This window comes from Heterocephalus glaber, unplaced genomic scaffold (assembly GCF_053883595.1).
Source record: "Heterocephalus glaber isolate CG9 unplaced genomic scaffold, H.glaber_assembly_v1.0 deba00001504, whole genome shotgun sequence".
In the NCBI taxonomy this organism is placed as follows: Eukaryota; Metazoa; Chordata; class Mammalia; order Rodentia; family Bathyergidae; genus Heterocephalus; species Heterocephalus glaber.
The window spans coordinates 2,141,976-2,167,167 of NW_028258324.1; the positions used below are offsets into that span (position 1 = coordinate 2,141,976).

General features: G+C 40.4%; 1 protein-coding gene and 1 pseudogene across 4 annotated transcripts in view; one reads left to right on the forward strand and one right to left on the reverse strand.

Annotated features, from left to right (window-relative positions):
• The window catches only part of LOC106008794 (vomeronasal type-2 receptor 116-like), a 195,361-nt pseudogene that overhangs the window by 45,444 nt on the left and 124,725 nt on the right, over positions 1 to 25,192 (reverse strand).
• Positions 4,874 to 25,192, forward strand: part of LOC101702225 (uncharacterized) — a 40,270-nt gene continuing 19,951 nt past the window's right edge. Inside the window, exons 1-2 of one of the 4 annotated variants that reach the window (XM_087186006.1) lie at positions 4,874 to 5,016; positions 5,189 to 21,852. In XM_087186006.1, the coding sequence (XP_087042132.1) occupies positions 21,808 to 21,852 (45 nt within the window). In that variant the 5' untranslated portion in view covers positions 4,874 to 5,016; positions 5,189 to 21,807. The other 3 variants (XM_087186005.1, XM_087186007.1, XM_087186008.1) reach the window with 3 other exon arrangements.

Consider the following 25,192-nt stretch of genomic DNA (forward strand, 5'->3'; position numbering starts at 1 on the left):
AGCCTTAGTTTTCCTTACTGTTGGTTATGTGAGGTTTATTCATTGAGCATTGAGAAATGAGATGATATTAGATCCTTTTTGGAATTTTAAATGGGATTTTAAGATCCAAACTCCTGCTTTGGTGGAAGTTATGTCATTGTTGCGACATGGAAAAGATCTTCCTCCAGTCTTAGGTTAATCATCTCTTTTCACAGAAATAGAAGCCCAAGGAAACCAAAAAGAGCTTGCTTTTGAAAATTCTGTATAGATTCTCCGTCAATATCAAATCATTACAAGAGAAGCTCAGCCGGTCCCAGCACGTGGAAGGAAGCTCCCCACCTCCATCCCAGGTTCCTAGGGCAGAGAAGCTTAGCCAGTCGGTCCCAGCACCTGGAAGGAAGCTCCCCGCCTCCATCCCAGGCTCCTAGGGCAGAGAAGATCAGCCAGTCGCAGCACTCAGAAGGAAGCTCCCTGCCTCCATCCCAGGCTCCTAGGACAGAGAAGCTCAGCCAGTCCCAGCCCCTGGAAGGAAGCTCCTTGCCTCCATCCCAGGCTCCTAGGGAAAAGAAGCTCAGCTGGTCCCAGCAACCGGAAGGAAGCTTCCCTGCCACCATCCCAGGCTCCTAGGGCAGAGAAGCTCAGCCAGTCCCAGCACCCAGGAGGAAGCTCCCCCACTGCCATCCCGGGCTCCTAGGGCAGAGAAGCTCAGCCAGTCCCAGCCCCCAGAAGGAAGCTCCCCCACCACCATCCCAAGCTCCTAGGGCAGAGAAGATCAGCCGGTTGCAGCACCTGGAAGGAAGCTCCCTGCCTCCATCCCAGGCTCCTAGGGCAGAGAAGCTCAGCCAGTACCAGAACCCAGAAGGAAGCTCCCCACCTCCATCCCAGGCTCCTAGGGCAGAGAAGGTGAGCCGGTCCCAGCACCCAAAAGGAAGCTCCCCCACCACCATCCCAAGCTCCTAGGGCAGAGAAGCTGAGCCACGTGGGCACCAGAAGCACCCCCTCCCATGGAAATGAGAAGACACATAAACAAGCCTCAAAAACAGACATCTGGATCACCTACAGCAACCCCAAAGGGAAATGAGATGGAACAATCTGATACTCGACCACCTGGACTCTCTGAACTGGCAACAAAAGAGGATCTGGGAAAAATGAAATCAGAAATAATTACTCAGATAACAACAAAGATTTTGCTCATGGTGCAAGACATGATTAATAAATCTAGAGAGGACACAGGTAAAAAAATAGAGGAGCTGAGGAACATGATAGAATCCCAACATAGGAAACAAATTGAATCCTTAAAACAGACACAAACAGATTTCCAAGAGATTAAAAACTCTATCAAAAGTCTGCACAGCAGAATGAACCAATGTGAGGATAGAATTTCAGATACAGAAGAAAAGATTGCAATTAGTGAGGAGGAAAAGAAAAATTGCTTTAAAATTGTAAGGGAACATGAGAAATCAATCCAGCAGCTGCTAGACAATGCAAAGAAGAATAACATAAGACTGATTGGAGTCAATGAAGAAAGAGAAGAGAGTGCAGATGACATAAAAAAATTGTTCACAGAAGTGATGGCAGAAAACTTCCCAAGCAGGGGAAAAGAACTTGACATACAGATAAGTGAGGCATATAGGACTCCAGCTAGCCTTAACCAAAAAAAATCTTCACATAGGCATATAATAGTTAGGATTCCAGAAATCCAACAGAAGAATAAAATTCTACAAGCAGTGAGAGAAAAGAAACAAATCACATACAAAGGAAAGCCCATCAGAATCACAGCAGACTTCTCAATGCAAACCCTCAAGGCAAGAAGAGCTTGGAGTGATGTATTTCAAGGCCTAAAGGAAAACAGCCTCCAACCCAGATTGATGTACCCTGCAAAACTATCTTTCAAAATTGATGGAGAAATAAGATACTTTCATGGCAAAGAGCACCTTAGGAACTTCATGAATACCAAACTGGCACTCCAAAAAATTTTAGACAATACCCTAGGAAAAGACAATGAGGATCACAACCCCAGGAAACCCAGCAGAATGAATCCATTGTGCATGACAAATTAAATGCAAAGGGGGAGAATCCAACAAAAAGAAAAAGTCATGACAGGCCTTTTAAAACTTTTAACTTCATCTCCCTAATGAGTGTATAATTCAATCTTATTATTGTACTGATTAGCAATTTTGCTGACTACAGCAAAGAACACCCAGGAAGGAACACACCGGACAAGTTGGAAAGCAAAACAGACCTTAGTCTGGCCAGACGGCACTCCCAAAGCAAAGTAGCTTAGAGAGGCGACTAGCCCAGAGTCCAAGGCTCTTTTTATAGGGGATTGCAGGGGAAGTTAACAGGTGAAATTTACAGAAGAGGAACAAAGGTTAGTGGTCAGCTGACACGCACTGATGGTCAGCAGATGTTTGTAGATTGTTCTATAGATAGCAGTGTCCGGAACATCAGTTTTGAACAAAGAGTTGAGTAATTTACTTTGGGACCTTATGGCTGATACAGATCTTATCTAGTGTCCTGGAACTAACAAGCATCTTTATCTATTTACTCACATTCACAGTTGGGGCTAGGGGAGTTTTATGATTACAGAGTTATGCAGTCCCACACTCATATTGTCACCACTGTGAGATTCATGCTCATTTCATTTGGAAATACTATACATGCTGAGAGACAGCAATGATTAAGAGCAAAGTTCTTTTTTTTTTTTTTTTTTTTTTTTGGTACCGGGGATGGAACTGGTGTCCTTGCTCTTGCGAGGGAGGTGGTTGAACAACTGAACTAAATCCCCGGCCCCTATAGCAATGATTTTTTTTTTTTTTTGGTACCAGGGATTGAACTCAGGACCTTGAATTTACCAGGCAGGTGCCAGAACCACTCAGCTAAATCCCCAGCCCAAGAGCAAAGTTCTTCTTTGCCCTAAGCTTCTCATGGCTCAGATTGAGAAATTCTCTTAAATTAAGCATGACAGCTTGGTATGAAGTGTGGTAAGGTAAGCAAGGGTCTGTAGTTGCTCACTAATGTTGAAATACCACGCCAAGGAGTGAAAGTGTCTGGAATTGGGAATGTTTAAATGGGACCTGCCTGAAGCATGTGTACTTATGATTCAGGTAAAGTAATGACATGGAGAATCAATTTTCAGATAGAAGAGCCAGCATGTGAATTTTGGGGTATATGCAGACGGAAGTGCCATGATGTTACATTGCATCAACAAAGTCAGGGATATTAGAGTATTTTCCTAGAAAACATTTTCAAACACATCTTCACATTATTGTGGATATTCTTCACGGGTTCTTCTGAGTTAATTCCTACAAGTGTAATTGGTAGTAATAAAGAAAAGCTCTATCAGCTTGCAAAATATTTCACAACAGGATTCCAAGTGTCTAGCAGTGGGTTTGATTTATGTATGACTTCTTGGCCAGATTCCAGTTTGTATTTAGTTAGTTCTGCCTGCATGGAAGAGAATGGATTATAGAGGGAGATTGGTTTTGACATGCAAAGAGTCAGACTGAGGGCCAGGGATTTAGCTCAGTGGTTCTGCTGCCTGCCTGGAAAGCACAAGGTCATGAGTTCAATTCCCGATACCAAAAAAAAAAAAAAAAAAAAAAAAGAGTCAGACTGAAATATGTACAGATAAATAGAAACTTATGTGATTTTATGAAGAAAGAATTGATGCTTTTGGAAGTTTCACTTTATTTTTATTTTTTGTTAAAAAAACAAAATATCTGACATATAGAATTTAAGAAGAAAAGCTTTATTTTGTCTCATCATTTCAGAGATTGTAGTCTGGGTTTGACTGTTTCCAATGCAGAAACATCTTGGCAAATTGAACTGAAAAACATGTAATAATTTGAAAGGCCAGGCACCAGAGGGTATGGAAAGGGCCTGAAAGGAAGGGGGAAGGGGTCATACACATGTGGTCCCTCGGCTCACATTCACATGAGTCAACCAGATACTCCCAGAAGCATGCTTTACTATACATCTCTCAAGTCAAACAAGTTGTAAACAATAGTACCACATCAATGCTTCTAATATTTTCCTTCTAAGAATATCAGTGTTGAAATACTGAGAATTTCAAAATGTGAAGGTGCAACTCTAGGGCATGGGGGGCTTACAGTCTGAAGTCCTTACATGTCCCTACCTCCTCACCAGGAGGTGATCCAGAGAATCAGGTGTGGGCCTCCATTTCATGGAATCATTCAGGCCCCCATGATTGTCAATGTTTACCTTCCGAAGTTAGGGTTGTTGTTGTTTTTAATGACCCTAGCTTGTTTGATGGAGTTGCAATGTTTGCTTTTCTTTCATCGCTACTCTTTTGCAGAATATTGTTATCATTTAATTCTAACTTTTTCATACGCACAATAATTGAATTATTTTTGGCAGTATATACTCATTTTCTTGGATGAAGAGTAGATTGAGAGAGATACTGCAAAAATCTTGGCAATAAAGTCTACTGCCTCATTCCCAAATATTGGTCTCTCAAACAGCAGGCTCTTTATTCCCTTGTGTCCTGGACTAGCCCGGACTCATGATGTTTTCGGACATCTGGGGATTGAATCTTCCATAAAGGCATTCACCCTGGAACTTTCTGAACACACTTGAGATCCCATTTTCAGGAACAGTGCACTGAAGCCATTAAGAAAACAGGAGCAGCTCTGAAAAGCCATGAGTAAACTGCTTAAATGCAACTACCCCTCAGGCAAGATGATGTTGACTTTGTGGGAGAGATCTTGATCCAGACTTACCCGGGTTACAAAATATCATTTGAGCTCCACCCATGCAGCTAGAGGTTTGCTTCTCCAGCCACATTCTGTTCAGCGGGCAGGCAGGCCAATCTGCCATGAAGGGGCGGACTGTATAAACTATCCAATCAGGTGGGCTCAGGAAGGAGGGCTTTTCCTGTGTCATGGCGCCACAGTGCAAGTCGTGAGCACCTCGCTGAGAGTTCCTCAGCTGGCTAGGCTGCCTTCTTCTGTGGCTTCCACAACTGGCTGCTGGCTGCCTGCGAAAGACCTTGGGAGACCCTCAAGCCACGCAATGGTGATGTTATGGAACAGGAGCTGGGGATGGGATGGTATCGGGGTGAGGTCTGGGTGTAAGTGCCTAGAACCAGCTATGGCAGAATACAGCCTGCCTGCTTAGCTCCAGACTCTGAGTTCCCTGTTCTTTGGTGGTGCATAATCCTATTATTTTATTCCTTTTGCTGGGGCAGGGCCAGTTTCGGGTCCCCAGCATCCGGTGCCCACAGCGACACTGCCAGCCCAGAATACAGACTTGGGCAGCTACAGCTGCAGCTCCATCTCTACCAGTCTAAGGAGAGTGGGGGCTTTCAGTGTTCTTGCTAAGGACTGCTTCAGGATTGGAGCTGCGTGGTGAGCTCGATCCCTCGTCTCATTCTTCCCAGCAGCTGACCCGGTGGATCTGAAGTTCATAAATGTCTGAGATCTTGTTTTCTCAAACCTCAGCCTTTTTTATTTTTTTTGTACCAGGAATTCGAACTCGGGTCCTTGCGCTCCTTGCACTTGCAAGGCAGAAGGTGAAACCACTGAGCTAAATCCCCGGTCCCTCAGCCTTCTTATATTACAGTGAATTCATAAATTTACAGTATGTGTCCATATTGCCAGACTCATAATAGGTTTTTGTAAGGCCCATAGGCATCCAAAGAAAATTTTAACATTGCTGGTTAAGTGCCTCAGTGGTGAAGTATTTGCTAAACTTGCCGCTGGAGAAGCACCCAGTGAACTTCTCCTGGATTGCATACATAACAATGCAAAAAATAAAATAAAATTATCACCTTAATTATTTAGGTGAGAACTCTCCTCACAATGATGTTACTGTAAACTATATGAACTGAGCTCATGGTCTCGAAAGATCGAAGAATGAATTCACAAACCAAAAGGAGGAAGTTAGGAGAGTTTTATTGGAAATAAGAACCGTAGCCCCTGTGTTTCCAGTAGGGTTCCCAAGTGCATGGCCACATGGCCCCTCAATCCAGAGCTACTTATAGATAAACAGAGCACAGGAATTGCTGAATTGTTTTGTGGCCACCTACCACAGATGGCTCTGTGGATTTATAACAACCAATTGAACCTCAGCCTCTAATCCAGTTTCTGTGCATGAAAGGTTTAAAGGAAATGGATTTTAGAGAAAAACTGGTTATTGTGCATTTATTTTATTTTTTTGGTACAGGGGATCGAACTCAGGTCCTTGCACTTGTGAGGCAGGCAGCGAAACCACTGAGCTAAATCCCTGGCCCTGGTTATTGTGCATTTTAAGTTCCTAAAAACTGCAGCTTCATAAAGGGTGGCTGCAACTCCCATAGTTATGGAAGGGGCTGCATTCTCAATTGCCTGAGGAAGTTTATTTTTCATCCAAAATCCTAGTTCACTATCTGTTCTTTTATTATTATTATTGTTTTTGGTTTATTGAGACAAGGTCTTGCTATGTAGTTCAGGCTGGCCTTGTTTCCTCCACTTTGTTGAGTTGAGAGGCATGTACACCATGCCAGTTTAAGTTTGAGGTTCTTCAATCAGCACAATTAACCAAGATTTTAGTGCTTGGGTATCGGAAACATCACTGAGGGATGGTGGTACACACCTTTAATTCCAGTCACTTGGGAGACTGAGACATGCATATTGTAACAACAAGCCCAGCCTGGACAATTGACCAAGACCCTGTTTCAATATGAAATAAAAATTGGGGATGTACCTCCACACTAAACTAACTTGTCTAAACTGTGCAAGACCCTAAATCTCCAGTATTGAAGAAAACAAGAAGAGTTATTTAGTGTAAATTTTACTTTGAGTTTTTAAATTTATTCATTTTTCACACTAGTGGTACATAATCATGGTGGTGGATAGCAGTAATGAGTCACTGCTCCATCAGCAACAGGACACCAAAGATGAGCAGCCAGTGACTTATAGTGCACTGCATTAAATAAAGTTTATAAGATGTTTAGTATTTTCTTATGAATTCAGCTCTGTTACATAAATTTCCCCAAATAAAGATTGAAGTATGTGTATTGAGCAGGCTTAAAAGATCCAAGGCTCAGTAACGAAATCTGCTTGATCAGGTATATGCTATGCATTTTCAATATTTTATTTTCAATTGTCTTTGGATTTTTACACAAGTTTTTGTTTTTTGGGGGGGGGGTTTGGTACCAGAGATTGAACTTGGGACCTTGCGCTTGCAAGGCAGGCAGCGGAACCACTGAGCTAAGTCCCCGGCCCCAACTGCCTTTGGATTGATCAAGATATTTTCTGTTTCAAACTCAAGTAGCTTCTGTAGACTCATTCCTTTAACTTGTTATAAAGTCCTCTGTAGAACATGATACTCATTAGATTGTTTCTTGTTTTGGGCCGGGGATTTAGCTCAGTGGTTCAGTCGCTTGCCTTGCAAGCTCAAGGACCTGAGTTCGATCCCCGGTACCAAAAAACAAACAAACAAACCAATTTTGGAAATAATGGAGATTTTTTAAAGAGTCCTCTGTATTACAGTCACAGTACCTCATACTCAACCTCAGGGAACAAGGATTAGGAGAATGATGTGAAATGGTCCTTACCCATCAAACTCCTGCTTCTGAGTCTTGTGGCCAGGGTTGTTATTCAAAAGTGTACTTTGGCCTCCATATTTTTCCCTTCCCTTCCATCCATCTTTCCTCTCTCCTTCTCATACTTCTTCCCTACCATCCTCTGTTCTTTTGGTTTTTTTCTTTCTTTAATTTTCTCATTCCTTTTTTTCTTCAGAGATTTCAAGAGTATTAAAAGCTCTTGGGTCATAATCCCTAGAATATGGCCCATAAATATAGTATTCTATGTGTGTTCTCTCGAAGTTTCTGTGCTTTGGCAAGCCATTAAGAATAGCCACACAAAGTCTGTCCCACATATATAAAATGTTATTATGTGTCCTGTAACACACCTTCAAATTGATAATTTAAATTAAGTGATGTGGGCTGGGGATGCCAAGCACAAGGCCCTGAGTTTGATCCCCTGTTCCAAATAAATGAAGTGATCTGATTCAGCCTCAAGAAGACTCAAATGTAGGGCAGTTACATTTTTTAAATAAAGAGGAATTTCTAAGATGCTTAGTATTTAATATAGAAATGACTATATGCATCAATTGAGGTGTAGGTGCAAAGAAACAGTTTTTAAAAGATGAACAGAACATGTAAATCATTAGGCACAGAGCACCTGGGGACTATATTCAACTGCAATGGTGAGGGAGCCTCCAATGCACAGAAAAAAGTGGACCAATCACATATTATTCATTGTTTTCTGTAATTTTGCCATTTAGAAATGAGTCTTTAGAAATGCATCTTTTTATCATGACAAAAATTGTTCCATGCTTTAAATCCATGTACAACATTAAGGACTCTTGGCCATTCAATAAGTTACAGAGTGTTGGAAAGCAGATGTATAGGTTATTTGTTGTTTTTTTCTTTCTGAAGATGTGACTCTAATTGCCATCTGGCTTTTACTGGAAAATGTTAGCTTTTTCACCTGCAAAAATTTGATGAAATCAGACTACAGTTAGTGCATATGAATATCTGTGAAGGGCATGCTTAAAGAGAGAAAAACTTCTTTAGGTTTTTTTGTTGCCAGTTCAGAGAGTCCAGGTGGTTGAGTATCAGATTGTTCCATCTCGTTTCCCTTTGGGGTTGCCGTAGGTGATCTGGAAGTCTGGTTTTGAGGCTTGTTTATGTGTCTTCTCATGGGGGGGGGGGTGCTTCTGGCACCCACAGCTCACCTTCTCTGCCCTAGGAGCTTGGGATGGCAGCAGGGGAGCTTCCTTCCAGGTGCTGGGACCAGCTGTGCTTCTCTGCCCTAGGAGCCTGGGATGGAGGCGAGGAGCTTCCTTCCGGCTCACCTTCTCTCTCTTTAGGTTTTTGTTATCATTAATTATGGTATGTCCTTTTGATGCATAGGAACCACCTACACCACAAGGAAAGCTCTAGGTTTGTGTTTGTATGATTAACTTCTAGACCACAAACTATGGAGGGAAGACCAACCCTGTATGTGTTTGGCACCAACCAATAAGCTTGTTTAGGTGGAGTAAAAAGGGGAAAAAGAAGTCTCCCCTTTTTTTTTCCTATAGAGGAGCTCTGGTATTTGCTTTTGTCTTTGGATGTTGGTCTCAAGCTGCTTTCAGCTTCCAACGACAACTCTTCAGCCTTCCAAAGAAGACTATTCATCAGGGAAAGAGCCTGAGAAGATAGGAACAAGGGGCAATTGTAATCTCTTAGGTCATGCCTCCTTTTCCCACTCAGATGCACACAGGCATGTGTTTTACTAGTATCCTAGGCCTCTCTCAAGCCAGTAAGTTGGACAATAATTTTAACCATCCCATGGCTCCATGTGAAAATTTTACTGTGGTGAAATTAACATATTAAAACAGAGAAGCTTTCAATATATGAGGAGGGTAGAGCATATTATGGAGAATTTACTGTGTTGAGTCCTTAGCTATTTCTGTCTCACTGCAGGGAAGTGATTGTCAGTAGAGCTAAATTGCAGTTATCATTCTGGCCCTCCTGTTATGATTGCTTTTCAAAATTCTGGATTTCTTTGTGACCTTGGATAAAGTAAGTTGCCAGTCTCAGGCATCTGAAATTTTTTCTTTCATCTTATTACTTTTGCTTAATACTACTACCATATTATACCAGTTTCTTATTTATTAAATAATTGTATTCTCTTTTTGCATGTTTTTATTTTCTTTACTAAAAATGACCAGATAGGGGCTGGGGGCTCAGTGGTGGCTGCATCTGCCTCGCAAGCACAACATCCTGAGTTCAATCCCCAGTACCAAAAAAAAAAAGACTAGATAAAGACTTAATGTATAAGAAAGTCTGTCATGAAGCTAAATGCCTCAATTTTCTGCCCTCTGACATTAAACCTTCCTTTCTATTCTATTGTGTTCTGCCCTTGCCTAGACCCAAATTCTTCTTTAGGTTTTGGTGATTGTCTCCAAGTTATGTTGAGTCTGAAAGTACAGTGGCACAGTTGTGGTCCCATAGGGATAACAGATAGAAAGAGCCCACTGAGAACCTTAAGAAGACACAGGCAGCTCTGCAAAGCTAAAAACAAATCCTCCATCTATGCAATGATCCAACAGGTTGCATCAGGTAGGAAGATGGGACTGGGAAGGGTTTTCTTTAGTCTGTCATTTGTATTCCACTTGAGGTAGTGTATTGCTTTTCTTGCCTGTCTGGCTCAGTGGGAGGAAAATAGAGCAGCCTTGCATCAGTGAAGAAAATTTTGGGTTGTATAATCTGTCCAGTCAGACATGCTGGCCAGGAAGGGGGTCCTTGCTTGTCAGGCAAAGTGGCTTGACAGTGCAGCCGCCAGAAATCAGAAGCTCCCAGTGCATTGCTGAGAGACTCCTATGCTGACACTCATTCGCTCTGTGAGCTCTGCTAACTGGTTACAAGGACCTGGGAGACCCTCAGTCATCAAAAAAGTGATTGTTCAGGGCCAAATGACCCAAGATAAGAGTGGAAATTGTAGTTGAGGTGTAAGTTCTGGTTGATTTAGCAAAATCTGAGCCTTCCTGCATTGGTTGAAAAATCTTTTGTTTCTATATTTTAGCTGTCACTGATACACATTTGATCCTTTCTGGCCCTCAGGGTGGGACTGGGACTTCTGCCAGGACCAAAGCATCCTGCCTATATCAGTGAGGTGACTTTTCTATGCCCAGAGCCCTACCTTTTCCAGCTCAATGCCTGCAGCCCCACTTTTTACCATCCAGTTCAGTGAGACTCCTAACTTATTATTTATGAAGTTTCTGTGTGGGTGAAACTGAATGAGTTGTGTGGTGTGCCCTTCCCCCTCACCCAGCAGTGCACTGTTTATTATGGTTTATAAAATGTCCCTTAATTATTTCATTAGTTTAAAAGTTAATTGGTTTATGTGGGCGCATCAGTGGAGTCACTCATTGATGAGTTTAGTGTGTGAATGTGTTAGGAGGTAGGGTCCTGTTGGAGATCACTAGGTAGGGTCACTAGGATCATGACCTAGAAAAGTGTTTTCTTGTTTGCTGCTCCTCCCACCTTTCCCTTCTTTCTGGCTGCAATGGTTTGAGTACCTATTTCTCCACCTTGGCACTTAGGCAATTTCCACCTTGGAACCAGCAGAATATGAACTGAAACTGTGAGCCAATATAAACTTCTCCTCATTTAGGTTGTGGTTGTTGGATATCTTGTCCCAGGGACAGCAAAGTGAGTAAAGCACTTAATTCTGCTAAATTTGTTAAAAGTTGGCAAAGAGTCTCAAACACTTCAAAAACACCATTGTGATGACAGTAAATTCCAAAATTTCCAAACACTTCTCCTCAATTCCAAAGTCATTATAGAGTGTTGATAATGACATAAAAATTGTGGAAGAAATATTTATTGACATTGTCTGTGATGAATATCAGTGTTAGCACACTGGCCACACTGCTTAAACACCTGTGTGATATCCAGAGCAATGCAATAAACAAATGAACTAATAAATCAGTAAGCTCATTTTGTTTATAATGCCAAAAATATCAGATTGGGAGTTACCAATTTAAATAAAGGAAGATGAAAATAGTGCTGGAAAGGACAACTCCCAGAAGGGGTTGCCTGTTAAGCCCATACTTCAGTCTCCTTGATGTAGAGCATTCACATATACATGCAATTCAGGTCTGAGTGAAAGGTGAGAAAAGCACCATCACTCACATAGTTGCCATAGTTCTTGGATAGTGTGTAAACATTGTTCAAAAAAATGATTTGCTGAATTAGGTAGGACTGAGTAAAAGCAATATTGCAATAAGGGGAAAGCACCAAGTGTAGGTCTGCAGTCACACCAATAGTTAGAGACAAAAGGGTTTTCTGTATAGGAAGGAGCAAAGAAGGGTAGATATAATGTGGGAAAGTAGGGAATGAATGAGGATAGCAAAACTAGCTTCCAGACCAGTGGTTTTTCTCTGAGAATGATCTTAGTGTGACATTAAAGTAGAGATTATATGGTGCCTCAATTCAAAAGTGGGTCAAAGATTATAGAATTCAAAGAAAGATATTTAGGAAAAGTTAGATAAATGTCTATGATAACTGCTAATTGAAGCTAATCACTTTTAAGACCAAATTAGAAATTTTGTTCATCTTTGTTGTGGGTTAAAAATTGGGTGGACAACATCATGTAAGTCTCATGCTACTCAAGGACATAAATGATTACAAGGTATGTCTTTTTGGTACTGGGGATTAATCCCAGTTTCTTCACACTGATTTACATTGAGCCCTTTTAAATTTTTAGTATTATTATTTTGAATTTTGGAACTGGGTCTCACTATGTTGCCCATACTGAGATTGAGCCTTCCTTCAGCCTTCCAAAATGACATGATCACAGGTGTGGATCACCAAGCACAACTAAGGTGGAGGTTTCATAATCATTCCTACATAAATCATTCCTGATCAAAGTGATTGGTTAAATAAAACATCATCAGTGTTTATGTCAAGAATGTTGCAATTTTTTTTCCTTTGAAAATGTATGGGGTCCATTCTGAAAGACATTCTAGGAATCTTCCTGCCCTAGATAACTATTTGTGAATTTGAGATTAGTTGTGTGTGTGGTGTAATTTTTTAAATTGTATTTTCCCCAGATTCTGGAGGAGAGACTCTAAGGCTATCACAATTTCCTGAACAATGGGAATGTCCATTCCTCTTTATCATAGGCCACTTTGATCCTGTATATTCATTTTTGTTAATAGGTTACTGTTAATAGTTACTGTGACCCCTTGAGAACTTCAGGACAATGACTCATCATTAAAAATATTACAGGACTTGGACAGCAGTCTTCACTTGGAACAGTGTACTAGGTCTGTGCTCTGAATTTGTCAGAATTTTGGTCACTCTGGCTGGCGTATTGAATTTTGGACCCAGCATCTTTTGTTGGAGACTTGCTTAGTTGGTGCTCAGCAAACAACACACATTCGAGTTCAGAGACAAATTGGATAAGACAAGGATCAACCTTCAACTGACTGTGGATGAGTGTCTCTGCTCAGAATTGAACCTGTGGACAAGACAGCAATTTCACCCTATGAGGATTGCTAGGTAGGATGTGAAGAGGCCCCAGATTTAAATTTCCTGACTTCTAATTTTACCCTGTCCAACCACTTGTGATTGAGCTACCATGGGCTTTATGAGCACATTGTGTTGTGTTCAACCTCAGAAAAGTGTTTAACCTTCTAAGTGGGTTCTTCCGGGAAGCACAGTGAAGCAGGCTTCTTCTCTAACCACCTTCCATTTTGCTTCTTTTGCAGCAAGTTTTGGGTATAAAAATATTAGTTACTTCAAAGACTTAAGAATTGATTTTCAAGATATGAAGATAAGATGGTGGGTTTCTTAGCTAAAAATGGAGTCGAGATGTTATTATATCTCAAGAAGCAAAGAAAAACATAGGATTAAATTTTTTGTTTTGCATTTACCATAAATACATATAAAACACATAGTCGTAATGCAGGTGCACAAATCAACAATGGTTAGTTACTTCCAGTGGTTCTCTGTGATTTTATGTAACTTTTGGAAGCTCGTCAAAAAAAAAATGTTATTTGGTTTCAGCTCTTTGGGATTTTGAATGAGTTAATAATTGAGGTTAATATACCATTATTATTATGGTGAAAACATTATTTGTGGGGGTTTTTTCCTCAACCTATTACCCATAAGATTGTATGGAAGTTCGTATTTTGGTCTCTTCATTCTCTTATTCTACTCTGGGCTCTGGGCTCTGGGCTTGGGTTATTTCTACTTGTTTGCTTTTTTTTTTTTAATTTTTTGATGTGATTAAAAGTGTTATTGACTTTTTTCTCTAAGTGATAATAAATTAGAATTTTTTATAGGACTTGGGAGGCTGAGCCAGGGGGATTGCTTTGAGTTAGAGGCCAGCCTAGGCTACATAGTGTGTTCAAGACCAGTTTGGACTACATAGCCATACTCTGTCTCAAAAAACAACAACACCACAAAAAAATTAGCCTCTCTAAGATTCAGAATTCAGACACTGGAAAATAACTTGGGGAAGAAAAGAAGGAGGGAGGTGGATCCCCAGGACTCAGAAAGGATCTGAAGGGAAAATTGGAATCCACAGAGAAAATGAAGAGACAGGCTTCAGTGCAGAAAATGAGGAGGCAGTCTGCACTGCACATCTCCTGGCTTGTGGCATTAGAGAGGAGGATCAAATATACAGAGACATAGTGAGGGTGGGTGACTCCAGACCCTCCAGAGAGAAACACCAGTGGAATGGAACAGTAGATCCTGGGCAGTACAACTGGTGAGTGACTCCAGTGCAAGTGACTTCCATGTCCTCTGGAGAGGGTTCTTGGTTGGATTCCACTTTGAGGGTGGGGGGAAACTAAACCCAGGACTCAGAGCAGTCATGAGTCAGCTTTATCTCAGAACTCCCAGAACTCCACAGCGACTGGGTAAAGGACAACTGTGGGAGACATCCAGGGTCAGGGAGCCTTGGTTAGAGTGGCAAGACACATCCAGAGTGTTGTAGGCTGATCAGTTGTTGCCCTGACCTCACAACCATATGCCAGAATCAGCCTGAACTTCTGTGGATTTGAAAGTACCAGAACAGGCACTTTGCCCCAGTGCTGCTACAGTCTTGCTGGGATTATTCAGCATGGATCTGGGGTCTGAATGCCTTCTTTTCTTCCAGCAAGATCAGGGTCACACCATGAATTGGACATTACCACAAAACTGTAGACCCCAGAAGATAACCACAGGCTTTAAATCAGAGAAAAATTTTATTTTTCTTTGCTTTTTTTTTTTTGATTGTTGGTTTTTGTTTTTTCATGAGTGTGAACATTGTTTTTACTTTTTTTGTTTAGTTTTGTTCTTGTTTTTCTTTTTACTTTTATTTGCATTTATTTTATGCCTAATTTATTCCCGTGTCATAAGTTTTTTGTTTCTTCAGTTTCTTCTGGGATATCTTTTTCTTCTGTGCAGCTTCCTCCTCTGGTTTAGGAACAATTTGTTCCTTTTCAGTAAGGATCACCTCAATGTGGCAGGGGGAGCTCATGTATGGGTGAATCTAGCCCTGAGTTCTGTAAGTGTGGTGATGCCTCTTGGGTGCTTTGTTCATCTGGATATGTTCAGTGACCAGAGAATCTACATCTAAACCCTTAAGCTTGGCATTACTCTGCATTTTTAAGCATGTGCAGCAAAAATTCAGCACTCTTTTTGGGCCACTGACCCTGTGTCCAGCCCCACTGTTTGGCCTGGGCACACCTACCAACTCCACCATTGTAATACCGTAATGGCACACGTTGCTTCTTTAATGTGACATCTTTCAGATACTTGGTGGCCTTTCGGATATGCATACCCTTGATGGCCTGGGCAGTTTCACAGGTGTTCTTAAAGTGAACACAAAGATTTAAGCCTCTTGATTTGCATGATTTTGTGGGGTTTTCTGGGTCAAGAGAGTACTTTACTAGTTTCCCAAGGCTTGGGTAATCTTCCTTTGTCCCTGCTTCTAATCTCTTTCTCTTCTTTTATTTCTCTATTTTTCCTCTTAACCCTTGTAAATTTTCTTCCCTTAGGGTAAAATCTCTCTACTGAGTGGATATTTACAGTATATAATTGTCTAATTTGTTTTAGATCTTGTTATATAGCTAAATATCTTGTAACTATAATGTTGGCAAATTAATAGTTATCACAGTTTGTCATTTTCTAGTCTGTGCTACTGCTTTAGCCAAGGTGACGTAGTTGTTTGATCTCCCTTATATGTCAATACTGAGCTTGCCTAGGGGTCATAAACAATACTATAGTCCAGTACCAAAGAACTGGGTGGTAGACCAAATAGGCAGTAACATTTCATCTCTAATATACTGGGACAGACTCAAAAGCCAGCTAAGCAAAGAAGATACCTCTGAAAAGTAGTCATTTCCTAAAAAGGTCTTGATATTGGTAATAAAGCTACTTACCATAAAGAATTTACAAGTCTCTGGTGCTGGGGATTTAGCTCAGTGGTTCCACTCCTGCCCTGAAAACAGAAGGACCTTAGTTCTATCCCCAGTAACAAAAAAAAAAGAATTTACAAGCCTCAACACAGAAAACAAGTAACAACAACAAAAAAATAGAAAACAAGAAAATATGGAACTGAGATGCAACCCATAATCCCCAACTCACTCCAGGTAAATCCAGGGGGCATTGAGATGGAAGAAATAAAAAAAACTTCCCAGTTGAATTTTATAAAATAGTGGCAGTGGAAGTAACAAAATGAATCAATAAGTCTCTTGACAAAAAGAAAGCAGAGATAATTAAAGAGATGATGATCATAATGAAGGAAATGATTAGTGAATCTAGCATAGATACAGATTTAGAAAATAGAGAAGCTTTGAAAAGACATGTAAACTATAAATGGCCAGTATAGAAAAAAATTGGATTCCATAAAACAGACTCAAATACAAATCTAGGAGATTAAAAATTTTACTGCAAGTGCAATATATGGAGAAGAGTCAACCAATGTGAAGACAGAATATCAGATCTAGAAGTCAGGCTTGTGGTTGGTGATCATCAAATGACCTCTTAAAAATATCAAGGGAACATGAAAAATCAATCCAAGATATGCTGCATGATGCCAAGACTAATATAAGATTAATTGGAATCAATGAACAATCAGAAAATAACACAGAGGGCATAAATAACCTGTTCATAGAAGAAATAGAAAACTTTCCAAGCACGGAAAAAAGAACACGAGATACAGATAAGTGAAGCATATAGAACTCCACATATTCATGATCAGGAAAAAACTACACCAAGGCATATAATAGTCAAGACACCAGAAATTCAACATAAAAACAGAATCTTAAAACCTGTTAGAGAAAAAAAAATCAACTATAAAGGAAGACCTATCAGTGTCACAACAGACTTCTCGACTCAAACCCTTAAGCTGAGGAAAACTTGGAATAAAGTACTTCAAGCCCTAAAAGAAAAACACCTCTAACCTGCATTGATGTACTTACTCCACAAAATTATCTTACAAAATTGATGGGAAAATAATATATTTCCATGATAAAGAACACCTGAAAAAATTCATGACCACCAAACCACCACTCCAGAAAGTTCTGAAGGACATCCTAGAAAAAGACAACGAAGACAATTCCCAGAATCCCAACAGAATGAATCTGCCAGGCAAGGGAAGCAATTAAATAAAAGGGAAAGAAAGGGACCAACAACAGGAAAATGACATAAGGATAAGTCAGTACATATCAGTTATAATCTCCAAAGTGAGTGATTTAAACTCACCAATCAAAAGAAACAGATTGGCAGAATGGATCAGGAAACAAGATCCCTCAATATGCTGCATTCAAGAAATGTTTAATTCAAAAAGAAATGCATAGACTGAAAATCAAAGGATAGAAAACAATGCTTTATGTGACAGGAACCCAAGAAAAAACAGAAGTAGCTATTATGTTTGCAGACAAAGTGGATTTCAGGCTGAGACCAATTGGAAGAGACACTACATACTTATTAAAAGAACAATTCAAGAAGAAATGATAACAGTTAGAAATATATATGTAGCAAATACTGGCACACCCAATTATGTAAAACAAACACTAATATAAAAAACTCAGATAAGCACTGGTACAATTATAGTAGGGTACCTCAACATCCCTCTGTCAAAATTAAACAGATCAACTAGGCAAAAAATCAACAAATATCAGAGCTGAACCAAACCTTTGAACAAATGCACTTGGTAGATATCTATAGTGTTCTACAAACAACAACAGAATAAACATTCTTCCCAGCAGCACACAGGACTTTTTCCAAATTAGACTACATACTGTCTCATAAAACATACTTAAATTCAAAGGAATTGAGATTATCCCATGCATATTAGCAGATCATAGTGCAATGAAATTGGAAATCAATGCCAAACAAAAACTACATAAACACATGGAAATTAAATAACACCCTCCTGAACACCAATGGGTCACATGAAATTAATGAAGAAATTAGTTTCTACAATTAAATGATAATGTCAGTACAATATACTGACACTTATAATGGGATGCAATCAAAGCAGTCCTATGAGGTAAATATATAATGGTGAAATCCCATATCATAAAGGCAAAGTGAGCACAAATAAAATAACCTAATGTTGAACCTCAAGCTTCTAGAAAAAAATAGAGCAAGTTAAACCAACAGTGTGTACAAGGCAGGAAATTATAAAGATCAGAGCAAAAATTAATGCAATTGAGACTAAGAAAACAATACAAAGAATCAATGAATTTAAGACTTAGTTCTTTGAAAGATTAAATAAAATAGACAAATTCTTAGCCAACCTTATTGAAAAAGGAAAGAAAATACACAAATCCATGCAATTAGGAATGAAAAGAGTGAAATCATAATGAGTCCTGCAGAAATCCAGAAGATCATCAATACCTACTTTGAGAACCTATACTTTAATAAGATGGAAAACTCAGAAGAAATAGGCAGATTCCTAGACACAAATGAATTACCAAAGCTGAATCAAGAAGATAATAAAAATTCCAGATAACCTAGTATCAGTCATTGAAATTGAAGAAGAAAAAAACTACCTACAAAAAAAAGCTCAGGTCCTGGCAGATTCACTGCTGAGTTCTACAAGAGCTTTATTTAGCAAAGATGTAATATCACTACCCCTCAAACATTTTAATTAAATTGAAAGAGAAGCAGTACTCTCAAAATCATTCCTGGAAGCAAGTATTACTGACACCAAAACCAGAGAAGAATCCAAACAAAAAAGAGAGCCAGAAGCCAATCTTCTTAATGAACATAGATACAAAAATTCTCAATAAGAAACTGGCAAATAAAATGCAGCACATCATGACGAAGATTATACACCACAGCCAACTAGGATTCATCCCAGGGATGCAGGGATGGTTCAGCAATTAGAGAAAGTACACCACCTATTCATGATTAAAAAAAAAAAAACTCTACAGAAAATTGGGATAGAAAGTCTTTATCTCAATCTGATAAAAGTCATCTATGACAAACCAACAGCCTACATCATACTAAATGGTCAAAAACTGAAAGCTTTCACTTTAAAATCAAAGACAAGGTAAGGATAACCACTATCACAATTCCTGTTTAATATAGTTCTGGAAATACTACCCAGAGCAATTAGACAAGACAAAGAAATAAAAGGAATAAGGATGGGAAAGTAAGAAGTTAAATAATCATTATTTGCTGATGACATGATTCTCTACATTGAAAACTCCACCAAAAGACTTCTAGACTTAATAACCAAATTTGGCAGTATAGCAAGATACAGATCAACACTCAAAAATCAATAGCATACCTGTACACATAAACTCACGGAGAGAGAAATTACCTAAGCAACACCTTTAACAATAGCATCAAGAAAGATGAAATACTTAAGAATCAATCTAACAAAGGAGGTGGAAGACCTATATATATTGAAAACTACAGTTCTCTGGAAAAAAGGAGATCGATAAAAATATCAAAATGGAATGATATCTTCTATTCTTGGATAGGCAGAAGCAATATAGTGAAAATGGTTATACTTCAGAACTGTTGTACACATTTAATGCAATCTCAATCAAAATACCAATGGTATACCTCACAGAACTAGAGAAAACAATCCTAATATTCATATGGAACTAGAGAAGACCTAGAATAGCAAAAGCAGTTCTCAGGAGTAAAGGTACAGCAGGGGTCATCATCACAATCTCCAGTTTGATATTATACTACCAAGCTACCATAATAAAAACAGGATGATACTGGCAAAAAAAAAAAAAAAAAGCAGACAGGAGGATCAGTGGAACAGAATAGAAGATACAGACCCAACTCCAAACACACTCAGTTCCCTTATCTTTGACAAAGGGGCCAAACACCTTCACTGGGCAAAAGCCTCTTTAATAAATGGAGCTTGGAAAACTGGCTTTCCATGTGCCAAAAGTTGAACCTAGACCCATATATATTACCATGCACTAAACTAAAATCAAAATGGATCAAAGATCTAAATATAAAAACAAACATTTAATCTGCTCAAAGATAGAATAGGTAAAACTCTTGAAGACACAGGTGTAGGCAAAAACCAGAGAATAGGGAAAGAGCCTGAGAGGAAGGGGACAGGGGTCATGCACATATGATCCCCTGGGTCACACATGAGTCACCCAGATACTCCCAGAAGTGTGCTTTACTATTATCCTATACGTGTCAAACCAACCGAGTTGTAAACCATAGCATCACATGAGTGCTTATATTTTCCTTCTACAAATACCAGTGTCAAAATATTGAGAATTTCAACGTGTGAGGGTGGGACAACAGGGCATGGAGAGCTTACAGTCTGAAGTCCTCAGGTGTCTCCTCCTCCTCACCAGGAAGTGACCCAGTGGATCAGGTGTGGGCCTCCATTTCATGTCCCCCAAGCTTGTCAATATGTTTATCTTCAGAATTCAGGGTTTTTTTAAATGACCTTGGATGAAGTATGCAGCTTGTCTGACGGAGTTGCAATGTTTGCTTTTCTTTGTTTACTTTTTTGCAGAATACTGCTATCATTTAAAAAGCATAATTTCTTCAAATAAACAATAATTGAATTCTTTTTGGCAGCCTATATTCATTTTCTTGGATGAAATGAGTTGGTTTTGGTTTTTGTTTTGAGACAGGGTCTCACTATGCAGTTCAGGCTGGCGTTGAACTCACTATGTAGCTCGAGGATAGCCTTGAGCTCATGGCGATCCTCCTGCCTCAGCCTCCCAAGTGCTGGAATTACAGGCGTGCACCACCATGCCAGGTGAAATGAGTAGATTGAGACAGTGAGAAAATCTTGTCAATAAACCCTATTGCCTCAAATATTGACCTCTGAAACCGAAGGCCCTCGCTTTATTATTTTCTGACACCTGGAGATTGATTCTTTCATAAGGTGTTCACCCTGAAACCTTCTGAGGGCATTTAAGACCCCGTTTTCAGGAAGAGTCCACTGACTCCATTATGAAAACGGGCAGCTGTGAAAAGCCGTGAACAAACTGCTTAAATGCAACTATCCCTCAGGCAAGGTGAGGTTGACAATCTGGTGTGTAGGGTCAGAAGGGACCCCTGCGGAGTGTTAAAAGATTTGAGCCCTATTTGAGGGTAGAAAAAGCAGCCCCCGTGTTTGTATGAGCAGCAAGCAGTTCTCAAAAAGCTTTGTGGTTTGAAGCTGACAGTCTGGTTTTGACATCTCCCTCTGTGCAGGCAACACTGTCCCTCCGAGTGCAGGTTGCCATGCCTACCCAAATTCCTCTATTTGCCCACAAGACCAAACCCCTAGCAGCAAGCCCAATAGTGTCGACTTTCAAGGGGGGTGGAGACGGACCCCTACCCTGTAATACAGGACTGACGCCAGAGATTCAGCAGTGACTCAGCTCTGAGCGTCCACTCCTCAGGAGTGACTTTGCTGCTTCCTGCAAGACCTGAAATAAAAGTACTTTGCTTTGCACCGTTCTTTTCTGACTACAGGCCCGGTGAGGGTAAATCTGGAGATCCCTAGATCCCAGACCCACAAGACTTGTTGGGAGAGAGCTTGATCCAGAAGTTTCTGGTTTACAATCTTGCATTTGAGCGCCACCCATGCAAGTAAAGGTTTGTTTTTCTGGCCAGTCTTGGCTCAGAGGGCGGGCCATGCTGTGGGAGCCAATCTGTGATGAAAGGGCGGGCTGTATAAATTATCCAATCAGGTGGGTTGAAGCGGGCGGACACTTCCTGTGTCATGGCGTCACAGTGCAAGTCCGAGCTTGTTGCTGAGACGTCCCGAGCAGCCTGTGCTTTCTTCTGTGACATCTACTGGCTGCGGGCTGCATGGGAAAGACCCTGGGAGACCCTCAAGCCACGCAATGGTGACGTTGTGGAACAGGGTCTGGGAACAGGATGGAATCGGGGTGAGGTCTGGATATAAGTGACTAGAACCAGCTTTGGCAGAATACAGCCTCCTTGCTTAGCCCCAGACTCTGAATTCCCCTGTTTGGTGCTTCATAATCCTCTGTCATTTTTTCCCTTTGCTGGGGTATGGCCAGTTCTGAGTTCCCAGGACTCTGTGCCCACTGCGACACTGCCAGCCTAGAATGCGGACTTTCACAGCCCCAGCTGAAGCTCCATCTCTACCAGTCTGGGGAGAGCAGGGGGCTTTGAGGAGATACTGCTTCAGAAGGTGTGAGTTGGAGCTGAGTGCAGCTGTACTGAGTTAGATCTCTGGTCTCATTCCTCCTATCAACTGACCTGGTGGATCTGAAGTTTATAAGTATCTGCGATGCAGGTCTCATACCACAGCTCATTTTCTCAGACCTTGGCTTTTTTATAGTTAGTGAATTCATAAATTTCCCGTATATCCCCACATTGCCAGGCTTATGCTAGGTTTTTGTAAGGGCCATGAGCATCCCCAAAAAAGTTTTAACATTGCTGGTTATGTGACTCAGTGGTGGAGTACTTGCTAAGCATGCAGCTTGCCAAGCATTCAGCTTGCCAGGTATGCAGTGAACTACTGGATTTCATATATAACTGCAAAAAATAAAATAACCACCTTAATTATTTGGGTCACACCAGTGACATCTGAAGTGTAGTACAGGTGGTGAGGACAAGGAGAGAGTGTGCAAGTAGACACAGTGTACTTTGGGTAGAGTCACTCTGATTGTATTTATGGTGCAGAGTAAGGAATTTGGCAGCTCTCTTGAGTACCTTGTCGTTCATAAGCTTATATATTTACCTAGTAAGTCAGGGGTTTTTAGGCATTGGTGATTGTGCATGTCTGAGCTCATATCTGTGTCTTGGCTTTTTTTTTTGTTGCAGTCATGACATACAGTCTAGGCAAGATTTATACCATTTTGTTGGTGGAGGTCAAAGATGTTGATCAGTTTCATATAATACATAGGGCAGCTTTTAATAGAAGGAAATATTGCCCCAAATATCACTAGTGCCATGCTTGATAACCCTGTTTTAGGTTCATATTTTTTTCCACTCTTAACGCTCCTGCTTATCACTACTGGATTACACCATAGCTTCATGTACATTTTTTATGCTGGCTGTAAACTCCAGAGACCATCAGTCAGTTTACAGTGAATATATTTCTTCATAGTTCTCAAACCTTTAGTGTGTCTTCATGGTGCCTTGAGTTACAGGCTTAAGTGACTATATCCGTATGGCATGTTGCAAACAATGAGAAAGGATAGCCTCTTTTTTGAAAAAATGTAACAGGGTCATTTGGTTTTCAGAAGGAATTCTAATAGATGTTTGTTAAATTTATAGCTTTTTAATTGGTAATAAAAATACAGTTTTATTTGAGCATATAATTAAAAGAATTGATAGCATGTTGCATCACCAAATCTGTTTGTAACTTATTCTCCTGATATTCAGATCATCTTCTCCAATTTTATTTGTATGACTTTTCTCTTTAGAGATGCTGCAGATTAAAGTTTTTTTGATATAGTTCACAATAATTTTTAGAGTTGGTTATACAGATGCTTAGTGTGAGATCATATCCTACGCATCAGTAACTTCCTCGCTTTACAGTGATATGGGAGGAGGAATTTTCTTCAATAAAACTATGGTACAGACTGAGTGAGGAAGCAGATTGGGGCATCTAGCTGACTCGAGGCAGATTTTATAAATACTGTTTTGGCAAAAATTTTAAACAGCTTCTATCTTCTAATTAAATGTATTTTTGAAAATGTGGTTTCCACTCTAAAATGTTCACTATATCCACACAGCATAGGGACACAAGATTTTTAATATTATCAATAACAATTTTTTTCTGTTTTCATTGATAATGGGCTACAAACTGGTCTTTAAACAAGACCAGTTAGATTTCTCAGCAGTTTTTGTGTTCAGTGTTTGAGAGCTATTTATTTATAATTTATATTCTGATTGCATGTCATGTAGCTTCATTGTATTGATACAGGGTTTTTTTTCTTCCAGTACCTGGAATCGAACTGAGTACCTTGTGCTTGTGAGCAGGCACAACCCTGTATTGATATAGTTTTAATGAGTATTAAAACTATGAGAGAGCAGACCCACTGTATTCCCATGACCTCAGTCTCTGTGCACTGACTTATCTACCTTCTGAGCCCTAGGGCTTTGCTGGGCTCCACTTCACAGTCTAGCTCTTTCAGCCAGACTCAGGCTTCCACTCTCCCTCTGCCCCTCCTAGACTTAGGTGGTTTGGTTTGTCTCTTTACTCTCCTGTCCACCCCTCCCCTGTACCACACCCACCCCCCACCCCCCGCCATCCAGACAGCTCTGGGCTAGGCCTTCTGAGCTCAGAACCAGCCTCCTCCCCTCAAATCAGCTTTCAGAGTCCTGACTGGCCCTTTTGGCCCTAAACACTCCCACTTCACCCAGAACTGCCCGCCCCCATACTGTCTCAGGAGTCCTCCCAACAGGCCTAGGCTTTTCCTATGGGCCTGGTATCTCAGCAGACACCACAGCCATGCTTGTTGAGAAAATATTGAACCTTGTCTCAGGTTATCTTCTTTGTTTCTTGGCTTTTCTATGGCAGCTCTAGCCAGTTCCCACCCTGCTGTATCTGCTGATGAATCTGTTCACACTGCAGAGAAATCTGCTCATCAGGTTACTGCCTGGAGTGAGTGCAGACTACACACATCCATGTACTTCTTGTCTGCTTTTGCCACCTCTAAAATTGTGTTGAGTGCCATCATCAATGGTAGTCAGTCTGTTGTGCCTCTTCTTCTGTACCACAGATGTTCTTGTTCTTCACCTTTTGCTACACTCAATCTTTGCTTACAATTATGGACTATGCCCACTATTTCTCTATTTTTCGGACTCTGTGTTACAATGTGCATAATAGCCCCTGTGACATTGTCTGCCTTGTGAATTTATCCTGGGTTGTGTTCAGTTATGACAATTATGGTGATGGTAGTATTTTTCTAACTTGCCTTGTATGAGTCTAAAATAATCCAAGATTTTCTCTGCTTTGTTTTCCTTCATGAGGGGGCTCTGTACAGAGAAGAAATCCTACTCAACATGGATGTGGTCTCATAAGCTATTTAGTCTTCATTGTTCTCTCCTATGTCTTCACTATGTGTGCCATGTTCAGGATCCCCTCTGAGGTGTAGCAGATTGCCTTCTCCATGAGTGTAATCTACCTCAGTGTTCGGCAAGCACTCTGGCTATTCCTTTGTCACTTATTTTCAGCCCAAATTCTAAAATATCTCACAGGAAATCCTCTGCAGAGCCTGACATATAAGGTCAACAATCCTGTTGATTTTA